At 44.9% G+C, this 12555-nt stretch overlaps 4 protein-coding genes and 1 pseudogene across 4 annotated transcripts, besides 11 other annotated features; all 5 read left to right on the forward strand.

Moving 5' to 3' along the window:
• Positions 1-12546: part of a sequence feature (sequence corresponds to BAC RPCI93-6H23) that runs on past the window's edge.
• Positions 870-952: a sequence feature (A-rich).
• Positions 1317-1373: a sequence feature (CT-rich).
• Positions 1620-1687: a sequence feature (GA-rich).
• Tb927.8.8030 (hypothetical protein, conserved) lies at positions 1826-2443 on the forward strand (the record flags this gene model as incomplete). The annotated part of the gene is made up of 1 exon (XM_842535.1): positions 1826-2443. One exon carries the CDS (start codon positions 1826-1828, stop codon positions 2441-2443), a length of 618 nt encoding a protein of 205 aa, XP_847628.1.
• Positions 2564-2664: a sequence feature (CT-rich).
• Positions 2922-2952: a microsatellite.
• Positions 3434-3469: a sequence feature (AT_rich).
• On the forward strand, positions 4117-4875 carry Tb927.8.8040 (diadenosine tetraphosphatase, putative; the record flags this gene model as incomplete). The annotated part of the gene is made up of 1 exon (XM_842536.1): positions 4117-4875. One exon carries the CDS (start codon positions 4117-4119, stop codon positions 4873-4875), a length of 759 nt encoding a protein of 252 aa, XP_847629.1.
• Positions 5956-8175, forward strand: Tb927.8.8050 (hypothetical protein, conserved; the record flags this gene model as incomplete). Its single annotated transcript, XM_842537.1, has 1 exon — positions 5956-8175. The coding sequence occupies one exon, from the start codon at positions 5956-5958 to the stop codon at positions 8173-8175; it is 2220 nt and encodes a 739-aa protein (XP_847630.1).
• Positions 8192-8217: a microsatellite.
• Positions 8217-8249: a microsatellite.
• Tb927.8.8060 lies at positions 9569-9793 on the forward strand (annotated as a pseudogene).
• Positions 10247-12555: part of a sequence feature (Number of repeats uncertain.) that runs on past the window's edge.
• On the forward strand, positions 10248-11900 carry Tb927.8.8070 (hypothetical protein, conserved; the record flags this gene model as incomplete). Its single annotated transcript, XM_842538.1, has 1 exon — positions 10248-11900. The coding sequence occupies one exon, from the start codon at positions 10248-10250 to the stop codon at positions 11898-11900; it is 1653 nt and encodes a 550-aa protein (XP_847631.1).
• Positions 12547-12555: part of a sequence feature (sequence corresponds to BAC RPCI93-28A12) that runs on past the window's edge.

Raw genomic sequence — 12555 nt, forward strand, 5'->3', positions numbered from 1 at the left:
AGTACTAGTCAGCTTTATTTTCCGACCCACAGTTTGGTGATTTTGTGCTGACCGAAAGGTTAAATGAAGGTTCCCATGTTTTATTATTATTTTTGTTTATTTTCATGATATTGAAATGGTGCGGCCGGATATCATTTGGAGACGTGTGAATTGTGCGCGTGTAATTGTGTGTGGGGTTCAAACATTACGCGTATGTTATGTCTAACCGATACGTCATTCATTTATCGTAAGAAAAACTCAATGGAACGCAGGCGGTTTGTTACGTGGGAAAGACATGATATGATGAGGGGGGGGGTGGAGAAGAAAAAGAAAAAAAGATATGGTAAAACCCTGGACGTTAGTTTTCGTTTCCGCTAAAGCAAAAATTCCGTCAAACCAAAAGGATATGAGGTTTGGAAATGAATGGGACGGTTGTGCTCTTTTTTTTTTTTTTTTTTGTAGTAAATAAAATATCTAAGCGGGAATCTCATATAAAAGAATAGATACCAAGCTTCATCACATGTAACGCGTGACTGTTGTTGTTACGTCCCTCTTCCCCCTTTTTTTTTCTTTGTTAACATTTTTCATTCCTCTTTTACTGATCTGTAACTGAAAGTGTACTGCTTTCATAAATGTAACCAAAAAAAAAAAACAACAAAAGAAAATGCCTCAAAGCAAACAAAAAAGAAAGAAAGAGGTTTTGTTGTCAACATTTTTTTTTTGTTTGCTTTGAGGCATTTTCTTTTGGGTGTAATGGAAGAAAACTGCGTGCGATATCATTTATTAGGCGTGGAAAAGAAACTAATTGAACCCCTCCGATTTCATAAAATCAATTGGAGTTAAGTACTCGCAATGAAAATCATAATTGTTGCAGGTCAAATGCGCCATCGAAAAAAAAAGAAAAAGGGAAGAATAAAAGGAAGAAAAAAAAATAACTAAATAATGATAATAATATAAACAACGTAGAAAAAGAGGGATAATTTATGCATTCAACCTCCTCTTCGTATCATTTTTCTTGTTTTTATTAAGGTTGATGATGCAAAGTATATGCCGCACGTTAATCTTTATGGCTATGATTAAAAAAAAAAAAGACCGCCTTATTTTTTTTTTTAAACGTGATGGAAATATTATTGTCATTTTTTTAAAAAAAAACACATTTCTGTTGATTGCAAGTTGTTTAGGTTACATTCTTTTTGTTTTCCATTATTTTTTCCCCATTAATTAAATAAATAAATGTACATATATGTAAATGAATTTCATTGTTGATGTGGCGTTTCATCACTTTATGTTTTTTTTATATGTTACTATTATTATTATTATTGTCGTGATCTCTGCTGCTTTTATTATTCTCTTGTCTCTTGTCTCTGTTTTCCTTTTTCTTTCTTTCTTTCTTTGTCTGCTTGGAATAGATATAGCGGGAGGAGGAAAAGGGTAAAAAAAAGAAAAAAAATAATCTGACACCTGACATAATTGCATTTTTGTTCAACAAAAAATAAAACAAAAGCAAAGTAACATCAAAAGCGAATAATAACAAACGAGTAAATTAAATAGCGACTGTGTGGAAAGAGAAACAGAGAGGTAGTTGAGAAGGGACTTCACTTTTCTTTTTTTTTTCTTTTTTTGGGGAGGGGAGGGGGAGTGAAAGAAAGAAAAATTCAAAAGGAAGGATCCTGAAGAAAAGAAAGAAGAAAAAAAAGAAGGAAAAAAAATATAAGACGTATACGGGCGGACATTAAGCAATTAAAGGAAAAGGGGTGGGAGGAGGGGGGGAGGAAAAACAAAGAAGAAAATAACCAAATAAACCCAAGTAAATATAGATAGAAAAGTATTTCATATACCCAAACGTATGAATAAGATGCACATATTGCCACCACTCCTGGTAGTTACGGCACTGCTTTTTGCTTACAACACCGCTAATGCCGTGACAACTGCAGTTGCGCCACGGGAGGTGTTTTGTGTGCGTGAAGTTGCGCCGCCACACACGCGGGTTACATTTCAGTTTAATGTTATGGACGCCGATGGCCGGGAGATACGGGCAACGTTACATGACCAAAATGGAACAGAACTGACACGTTGGGACAGCGCTTCAACAGGAAATTATGATGTACCCGCAACAGTTGGAGCCACAGTTGCACATGCCTGCTTTGAAAACACGGAATCGGGTGGGACACCAAAACGCATTTCGTTTCACTTCCGTTTTCATGTGGATTATCAATCCGTGGCTGGGCCGGAAGCTTTAGATCCCGTGGAGAGTCTCGTGGAGTCCGTTGCGAAGCGAATGAGAGATGTGGAGGTTAAACAAAAGGATCTTCAGGCAATTCAGCACACGCACCTGGAGATTATTGGTGCAGCGGAGTGGTGGCTGATGCTGTGGAGTTTGTTTCAGGTTGCTTCATTGTTATTGGTGAGTGTCTTCCAACTGCTCTTCTTAAAGCGTTTCTTGGAACGTAAATCATTTGTGTAAAATTGCTGCACTTTTCCTAAAGTGATGAGATTAGATGATTAGGTGAACTTCTCCCATGTTGCGTACTCGTCTGGTGAAGCAAGACGGAGAAACCCCTTAACTAGTTTCTTGATAAAGGGTTCTCTCTCTCTTTCTTTCTTTTTCTCTGTCTGCCTTTCTTTGTTTCTCTGTTTCTCTTTCTTTCTCTCTCTCTTTCTTTCTCTCTTTCTCTCTCTCTCTCTGTGTGTGTGTGTGTGTGGATTTTGTAGGTTTTGTTCCCTTTCCCATTTCTTTGCTTTCTTTCGTCTTTTTTATTTTATTTTTCCATCTAAACACTCGTTTCAATTACTGGAAGCCACGTTTCCCCCACCACTACTTCAAACCAGCGACATGATGAATATAATGCAAAGAAAGGGAGGGGAGAATGATGACTAACTAAGTTGCGTTCACTTGCAGCAAATATGCGAGAGGAGACGGAAAGGAGGAGGGAAGGTGGGAAATATATATATATATATATACTTATATATGTACTGTGGTGGAAAGGGTTGTGCAGTGTATTGAAGCTTTCGCAGGCTTCTGCGACTTTTTGTTGTTGGCACTAATGTCTTAAAGTGTTTGTGAGTGTTGAGTAAACTAATGTGCAGATGCATAAATATCTGTACCTATGTGTATCTCTGTGTTTGTGTTTGTGTTTGTGTTTGCGTCGATGCGTGTGCTATTTCTCCCTTTGATCATATTCCTTATGTTTAGTTTTGTTTAGCACACTGAATGAATAAAACATTAATGTAGCCAACAATAGGAACAACAATATTAAGAAATAATAGTAATAGCAATGACGGTAGCAACGGTGATAATGATAATAAATGTGGTGAGGTGCCGTAGGAAGCAGTGCGACAGGAGTTTTTTTTTTCCCCGTTCCCCCCTCTGCTGAGTCCCCATGTCTCGGCTTCAGCAGTAATTGGTATAGCGTTCCGTGTTGAATTGCAATGCCTTTCATCCCCGTTAGGCTTGTAAAAAAAAAAAAAAGTAATTATTAAAATAATTAATGACTTCTTTTGTTGAGTCACCATTGTTGTATCGGATACTTGTGTGATGCGAGACCTTCAGGGGAATTTCGTTTTGTGGTGTAGCCGCTACGGGATGGACGTGACACAACTAAATGGTGGTGTTGGTCCATCATGAGGGGATTGTTCAAACAACGTGAAGACGTTGGGACATGTTTGTTATGTCAAGGTTAAAACAAACAAACAAACACCCCAACCCAAGGGAAGTATTACCGTTGCTTCTTCTTTAGAGGGGGGGAGGAGGAGGAGGGAGGAGTGACGTATCGTGTTTTTCTGTAGGAGAGACTTTCTTGCAGTTTTTTTCTTCTTCCTCGTCGCTGGTGTGCTTAATCAGCGGTGGTATTCGCTCCTCTGCTTTTGTGAGACATATTTTCCATCCTTCCAATTTTTAGATTTATGTGGACTCTAATAGTTGTGTGCCCTGTTGGAGGTGTAGTAGCAGGGTCATGTATTTATTGTTGGTCAATGATTTTGCATCCGCTTCATGCTGCAGTGGATGTTTCTTGCGCGGATATTAATTTCCGTTACAACCTTCACTCCTTTTAAGAATCTACAAATTTCCTCACGCTATAGGTGTGTGTGAACCACTCGTGAAAAAGATATAAAAAAAATAGCAGTGGGATCATTACGATGAAAGTGCAGGGGTACGCCAATGTGGTGACACTTCCTAACGTAACGGGGCGCGTCATAATTGTAGGAGACATTCATGGATGTCGGGCGCAATTAGAGGATTTGCTTCGTGCGGTCTCCTTCAAGCAGGGGAGTGACACATTAGTTGCGGTGGGTGACTTGGTGAACAAAGGACCAGATTCCTTTGGTGTGGTCCGCCTTCTCAAACGCCTTGGGGCTTACAGCGTACTCGGCAATCATGATGCGAAACTGCTCAAACTTGTCAAAAAATTAGGCAAGAAGGAGTGTCTAAAGGGGAGGGACGCAAAATCTTCCTTGGCTCCGCTGGCGCAATCCATACCTACTGATGTGGAGACATATTTGTCGCAGCTTCCGCACATCATCCGCATCCCCGCCCATAATGTGATGGTGGCGCATGCTGGACTTCACCCGCAACGTCCAGTGGATCGCCAATACGAGGATGAAGTCACCACTATGCGTAATCTTATTGAGAAAGAACAAGAGGCCACGGGTGGAGTGACGCTTACGGCCACGGAAGAAACAAATGATGGCGGCAAGCCGTGGGCCTCGATGTGGCGCGGTCCTGAAACGGTGGTGTTTGGCCACGATGCACGGAGAGGTTTGCAGGAACAATACAAACCGTTAGCAATAGGATTGGATAGCCGCTGCGTGTACGGCGGGAGACTCTCCGCCGCGGTATTTCCTGGTGGTTGCATCATTTCGGTCCCGGGTTGGAACGGAGCGTCGGCGGCGGCCTGAAACTTTTCCCAGATGACAGTTTATTTTTTTTTTTTTCGGTCGCCGTGTACTATATGTTCTCGTCTAAAGATTTATCAAAGTGTGCCGTTGTGTAGTCGTTTGTCTTGATGTGAATTATGTTTGAGTGGGCCGCATATGTTGACTGCGCAGAGAAGACAACACCACTGAGATGGTGATGATGCCACCTGGCGGTTGTTCCGCTTCATTACGGCGGTGGTGATGATGTTTAACCTTTGTTGCTGTGCTCAGCCTCTTTGAACATCTGATTCAGTTTGGACCGCACAACTCTCAAAAGTCATATTCCCCTCTCCCTTCAAAATTAATATTCCGTTTTATGATTCTGCATGTGGTGTGGCAACGTGCTTACATGTATCTATCTATCTATATTTGTGTTACACTCTCTTACAGGTTACAACCCTAACCCTTGGCCGCCTGCAGCACAACTATTTTTACCAAAAGCAGAAAAACGTAAAAGTGAAGAATTGGGGTGAAAAACATGGTGGTGGATACGCGTGATACCAGATGTGACATCTTGGTCACCAGGGAGTACGTAAACGATGTTTTTTTTCCTCCTTTTTTGAATGGTGTGGTTGGTGACGGCAGCGTCAAAGGACGTGACCCGTGGGATCTCATGTGGTTTCTGGCTTAAAGGTAACAAAACCGCTTATGTTAAAGTTGCTTCCGGCGCTGCACCTTTGTTTACAGTGAAGACGGGAGTTCACTAATGGTATGAAGAGGAGTATTTCGATGCACCGCATCCAGCGGTAACCACTGCGGCGTCAGAGACATCTATCAGGGATTGGTGTGACGATACTCCAGCAAGTTAAGGAAAGTGCAAATGCATGCTATTGTTAGGGCCTCTAATGCTGTTGTTATTAAATGCTTAGGCACCTTATTGCTTGTCTGTTTTTTCTTGTTGTTTCCTTTCAACCCCTCAGTATTCTCTGCTGCATTTAACTTGCTTTTTCTTTCTCCTTTCATTAGCCTGTACTAATAACTTTGGCGCTAGTAGGGTGCCAAAGGGTATACTGATTCCTGGCATTACTGTTTGTTTTGTTTTATTGTTCGGCTCTGGGACGCATGCATCGAAAAAGCATCGTGTCGAACTATTTTATATCACCTGAGTATTCTGTGGCGGGCTCACGTGTTTTCACCCCAAATGCATCCGCTGAGGAAGTAACATTGAGTGACGCACCGACGCAACTCTCGTTGCAAATAACATCACCGAAGACATCTATACGTCCGTCGGCGGTGTCTTCATTGCGTTTTAAAAGGGGACGAGAAGCCTCATGGCACGGTCGGTACCATAACGGTTCCGCGGGGGAAAACACAATGGGTTTTATGGAGGCAGTGGCGGCTTCCGTTTCCCGCCGCGGTGACGTGGTGGCACATTCTTCTTGTGAATCCCACCAAAACTTCATGTCGCGTGCAGGTAATTTTGTGGAATCTACGACACACAGTGATTCGTCGGACGGGTACCGGTATGCGAAGTTGCCCCGGAAGGAGCTTATTATGATTGCGGGAGGTGAAGATAGCGGGGAAAAGGAAGATTTGGCTAGTTTTCGGAAGGACTTGAGGCGTTTGCAGGAGCGACACGAGCAACTGAACAAGGTTGTGGAAGAGACACGGGAAGAGTTGAGACGGAGCTGGGAGGAAAATGACCGACTCAAGATGCGTGCAGACCAGTCGGTAAAAGAGCTGCGGCTGGAAGTGGCGCAGCTGTCTAAACATGTCCAGCTTTTGGAAGGACGGAGTACATCCGTAGAGCGCTCACTCGCTTCTCTAAACGGAATGGAGAGTCTGGTGGAATGCGTTCAGGGTGAGCTTCCTTCTTTGCGCAAGGAAATTGGCCGGAACACTACTTCAATAGCAGTGCTGGAAAGGCTGTTAGAAGATATGAAGCACCAGCCGCGTGTCTCACAAGTCGCAGTGAATTCAGTTTCGGCTTCTGCTAGCGGGCAGGTCACCTCCCTTGGGGCTCCTCCACCTGCGTTGTTGAATGACGAACGCGCAACTAGTCATTCTTCCACGACCCCATTTTCGTTTGGTGGTGCAAAACCTAACGCCAACCTCAGTGGACAACTGACTTCCTCACCTGCTGCTTCCAACTCCGTTGCGGGATCGAAGCCGGAGCCAGCATCGGCTAGCGCACCTTCATTCACTGGTGTAAGTGCAACTGCAGGATCTGTTGACAAGCCGTCCAATCCCTTTGGAGTTTCTGCAGCATCTGCAACCACGGCTGGTGGGTCAGCGCCGGCTCCGGCATCAAATGGCACACCTTCATTTGGCAGCGCAGTTACAACTACGGCCCCCGGAGGGAATGCATCTTCTCCGTTTGACTCATCCAAGAATGCTGGAGTCTCGGCAACAGCAACTGCGTCATCTGCCTCATATACATTCGGTGGTGCAAGCACACCTGCATCCTCCACTAACAAACCTCCCAATCCGTTTGCTGCTACCGTAAGCTTTTCGCCTGCTGATGGGAAAGGGGCAACACCAGCATTGGCAGGCACATTTTCGTTTAGTGCTACCGGCGCGGCCGATACTCTCAGCGACAAACCGCCAACTACGCCCGGTGCTGCCCCGCCAGTTGCGAGTCCGGCAACAAGTGCGCTTCCAACGAATCCGTTCTCACCTGGCAGCACAACTGCGACTGCACCAACTGCCGGGAAACCAACCACATTATTTGGTGGTTACGCGACGGGTGATAGTTCAGCAGCCACGTCAGCTCCGGCACCAGGTAGTGCGTTTTCTTTTGGTGGCATAGGCACCACTGCACCTGCTTCCACCGTTGGTTTTAGCTTCGGAGGCATGCCTAAGGTTGCCGAGACATCAACTGCTGGCGTCAATACAACAATATCACCATTTTCTAGGGCTGGTTCCACGGCAGTGACAGGTGCCACAGGCTCTCTAGGGGGGTTTTTATTCCCTTCCTCTTCTTCAGCGACGGCAGCTCCACTTGCGAGGGGCTCAGAGGTGAAGAATGACGTGTTTTCCAACGCGAAAGCTGTTGCTTCGTCCGGTGCGTCGTCTGTATTTGGCACTGGCGCTTTGATGTCTGCTGGGGTCTTGAGTCCTCCCACACCCTTCGGTGCGTCCGCTGGAGTAACTAATCCATTCGCTTCGTCGCAACGGGATGGAGAGAATGCTTCTAACCCATTTGGTCAGGGTGTACAAGGCTTAGCCGCTGCTTCCACTGGCACTGCGCTACCATTGCTTAGCCAGCCGCCGATCGGGTTCAGTGCACCGACCGTAAACGCCAATTTGGGTGCCCGTAGGAGGACACCGAAGCGGTTCTGATTATGTAATTGGCCGCATATATATATATATATATATATATATGTGTGTGTGTGTGTGTGTGTTTGTTTGTTTGTTTCTGTCTTTTTACCGTTCGGTTGATGGGAATCGAAGATTTGGGGTTTTAGGCGCGCTTTTTAAGTGGAGTGTAGGTGTGAAGCGCAAAGCAGGTAAGCGAAGGCGGAGACTGTTTAAGTAAAGCATGCTGGGCTTCTGAGGAAATGGGAGGGGATTATAAAATGTGGGGACTTAATGAATGGGAAGAGGGAGAGAAGCGATATCTCTCCGAGCGTCGCATCTTGCAGAAGGATCCGTTTAGAGGTGTGTCCAATTGTTTGTTGTGGCGGTTCAGGTCTTTTGAAGGTTTGCGTTTCTGTCATTTATGCTGCAGGATTTTTTTTTTTGTGGTGTGGATGAGGAGGGAAGTAAGTTTATTATTTTTTAGAAAAAGGAAAAACAACCTCCTCACCTGCGTTTTCATCTACTTTTAGCTCTTTTTTGCACCCGACTTACCTCAACACCAGACATGCAAACAAACTTTGAAGACCTCGCGAGAGGCGAATTTTTCCTTTCCACGTGCCAATTCCCTCCGGATGGGGAACACAAAACGTTAGACTTTTTTTTGGTATGTTCAGTGCTGCTATAATAAATGTGACTTTTCCAGCTACCAGTTGGTCTTAGAGGACATCATCTCTTTTCGTTCTCTCTTTTTTTTCAGTCCTTATTTGAACCATTTCTCTCACTTTCATCTTAGGGTATCCGAGTTTAGAAACATCTTAGGGTGCTCGGCGTTTGTTTAGGCAATTTCTCACTCCCTCTTTCCCTCCTTCTCACTGCTTTCACTTTCACCTTCATTATTGTTATTATTCCCCCCCTCTACAGTTTGCGAGCGATGCTAATTACCTGGTCAAATCTTTCCTCCTTGGAAGCTGTTGCATTCACATGTGCCACCACTATCGTTACTCTTTTTAGTGCATTTGCGCATTCACAGCTGTTGTGATACGCAAATGTTTGTGTGTGGGTTGCAGGCGTGAGTTTTGTTGGTTTCTGCACATGTTTCTCAGCGATGTTTATGAGGTTAACCTCGTCTCCTCCTCCTCCTCTGCGATTTCAGTTGTTTTCGTTAGAATGTAATGGTTAGAAGCCAAAGAACAATATCAATGCGAAACTTTTGAATCAAGGGCGAAGCAGAAAGAGAGAGAGAGTCGTGAAGAAAAGCTCTTCTTCTGAGTTTCTAAAGTTCTATTTCTAAGTCTGTCCTAACTGGGCGGGCGACGCTTGCTTTTGCTCAACATCAGCTAGCATGTGCGGTGGCAACATCTCCCATGTGGGTTTGCACCCCAAATCACTTCATTAGGGTAAACCTCAACGTTAGCTCCACTACACCACGGAACTTTTGGAGAATAACGGGACGTTTTGTGCCGACAAAATTAAATGCTCCTTTCATAGTGTGCGTGACGGACCCGATATGTTCCCTGTTACTGATAGTTCCGTAATGGTATATGATATTGAGGAGGATAGCTACAGTGAACTAAAGGAACGCTTTGCTAATGAAAGGGATGTGTTTTCACGTTTTCTCTACGATCCAGGCGATGGTGTGAAAACTTTCGACTGCTCGTAGGCATTTTACCTATGTGCTGCGTACTCGCATTTTACGTTTAGTAAATGGTTATCGAACTATTTTGGAATATGTTTGTTTTTATTTCAGTCTGTGTGTAGTACACTGTTGCCTTAGCTTTTTTCGTAGTGTCTCCTCTATTGCCTCTGTCACCATTAGTTTACCGCAGATAATGAATTGTACCATTACTAATTTTGTGTTGCGTTTTGATGAAAACTAAAACTTTGAAGGTTTGCATGTCTTGACATTGCATGGTTTTGTGTGTTGGGTGAAACATCCTTTACGGTTTTTGTACCATAATGCGGACCCCCTAACGTAATTGTGTGTTTTTTCCTTGTCTTTACCTACCCACAGTTCTTGTCACAGTATGCTTCAATTTGCTATTGCATGTGTTCTGGCCAGCGGCTCAAACTATGACTTTTTCTTCTCTTTCCCCATTTGTCACATTACCTGATACATGTGTGTGTATTGTGCATTTGATAATGAATGGTTATTACTGTTTCATTTTTATAGCAGTTTTACCAAGGAGATGCGGACCAGAACAACAATGACGAGCGGTGCGCCTGCACGGCGCATGACTTCTCAGGGTCATGTAACTGCTTGCGTATCCAATAATAATGACTCTATGGCTGCAAAGCTGAGGAGGTGCCCCAGCTGTCAGTGCTACGGTTGTAGCGCCTTCACTGACCGATTGATTTTTTGTGTGGGAGAATGCAGGAATTGTGGCGAGGAAGTTGATCTTCATGATCTTGCAGCTCATGAGGCGCAGTGCATGGGACTAGGAGCGGTTGAGGGCACTCTTATCATCTGTGCGAAATGTTGTCGGGGGCTGAAACCAGGCAACATCCCCACCACTTCCGAAACCAATCACGACAAGGAACAAAAAGAGAAAAACGTTCTATCTTTTTCCAAGGGGAAATGCTGCAAGGGACCGTATACACATCAAACCCATGCTGTATGCAGAGGGGAATGCAGAAAGAAGAATGACGGGAGCAACGTATCTTCCGTTCGCTGTGGGGGTTCCTGCAATGGTCATCGCAAAGACGGGCCCTGTGCTGTTTGTTGCGACACGCTTCCACACCTTACCCAACGTGAGGAAGGCCATGTCCACTGCAAGGGTCATGTGTTTGAGTGTACCACATGCGGACAGGTGTTTATGACTGCTGTCAAGTACGCCATGCATCTTTGTTGCGGTCGCACAGATCCTGAGCCAAAGTCTTCTACCTGTGGGCTATCGGAAGATACTGTAAAGGATCGTGGAGGTTGTTCTTACCCCACATGGGAGACTTCGTGTCTCAGTGTTTCGCCATTAAAAGGTCCTGCCCCTCATACGCCAGTTGCCACGAGGCCGCAATCCGCAACTACCACCTCGTTGCCATCATATGCTGAATGCCCATCGCCGTCCCCAAGTTTACTGCGAGCGGCGGCTGTCAAGCCTCCCAGCCGTTCCTTTGAGAAATCATCTGGTGCGAGCAGTGGTGTTCTTGGAGGTAACCAAGCAAAGAAGTCCAAATCCCGACTCCGTGGCGATTCCTCCACTGAGGCAAGGGATGATTTGGGCAGGCGTCAACCGAATAAAGGAATACATGCGGCGGAGGGAACAGCCAGTTCCAACTTCAGGGTGTCTGGGCGTGCAGAAAGTGTACCGCGAAACCGAGTGTCAGAAGAAGGTGGTTGTAGCACAGGCCTAGTTGGACGCAATAATGTTTGGAGGCCACTACCTCTATTTGCGGGAGACGGTGGGAGGAGAATGGGACCGTCGCGAATGTCGTCGGCTGCTGGGAGTTTAAGGAGCTCTGTGATGGATTCTCGTGAGCGTGACGGAGAGCATGGAACAACAATTTGGAGAACCAGGGAGGCACAACCGGATAGCTTCATTCCAATTGTTGAGAAGACTTCACCCTCTCACCATCAGAGTCACTCTGCCACAGTTGTCGACTGTATGGGTTCCTCCGTGAGCGTTACTACGATTAACAGCCGCGTAGCTGCACCACTTATACTCGTCAGCCCTTGCCGCAAGAGGGAAGCAGTGAGTGATACAGTGTCAATTGAAGTAATCACGAGGGACACGGTTGGTGTCGACGCCGCTGTGATGAAACGCATTTGCTAAAGTGCTCATTTAAGTGAAGGAGCGTTGAAGGTCCGTTAGTTAGAACACGTACCAACATGACGTTTACTCTCTTAATTTGTTTTATTCCATTTTTCACTAAGGCACCTTTACTGCACGTGCTGCAGCAGGTATTTACTCGCTCGTGAAGTGCTGAGCCAACACTCTCAAACCAACGGTGGACCTCGCGGCGATGCGACTGTGCTTAGTTTCTATTTGCGAGAGTGACACGTGTATATGTTTGTGTTGTCTCGCATATTTACATCATATACTTTCCTATTCATGTGAATGGGTGTATCCCTTACTTGTTTTTCCAGGGTTTTACTGTGCACGGTGTGGTGGCGGACGTTGGGGTTGGAGTGTCTAAAAGGCTAATTAAGAAAGTGTTTTTATTTTTATTTTGGGAATTACATATTTAAAGGGACTGACAATGCAGCCGGGATTAAAAGAGGAGACTTTATTATTAGCAGTGTATGATGTTAGATACTTTCTTTCCACCGCCCGTGAGTACCACTGATTCAACATGGTTTCTAATCTCGCTATTGGTGCGTCGGGCAATATTTCTCTCTTTTTGAGATGGGCACTTTAATTCCTAATCATTAGACCCCGTTTCACGTAAGTGGGCCTTCAGATACTTCCAGCTTCTTTCTTTTTTTTT

This window comes from Trypanosoma brucei, chromosome 8 (assembly GCF_000002445.2).
Source record: "Trypanosoma brucei brucei TREU927 chromosome 8, complete sequence".
In the NCBI taxonomy this organism is placed as follows: Eukaryota; Euglenozoa; class Kinetoplastea; order Trypanosomatida; family Trypanosomatidae; genus Trypanosoma; species Trypanosoma brucei.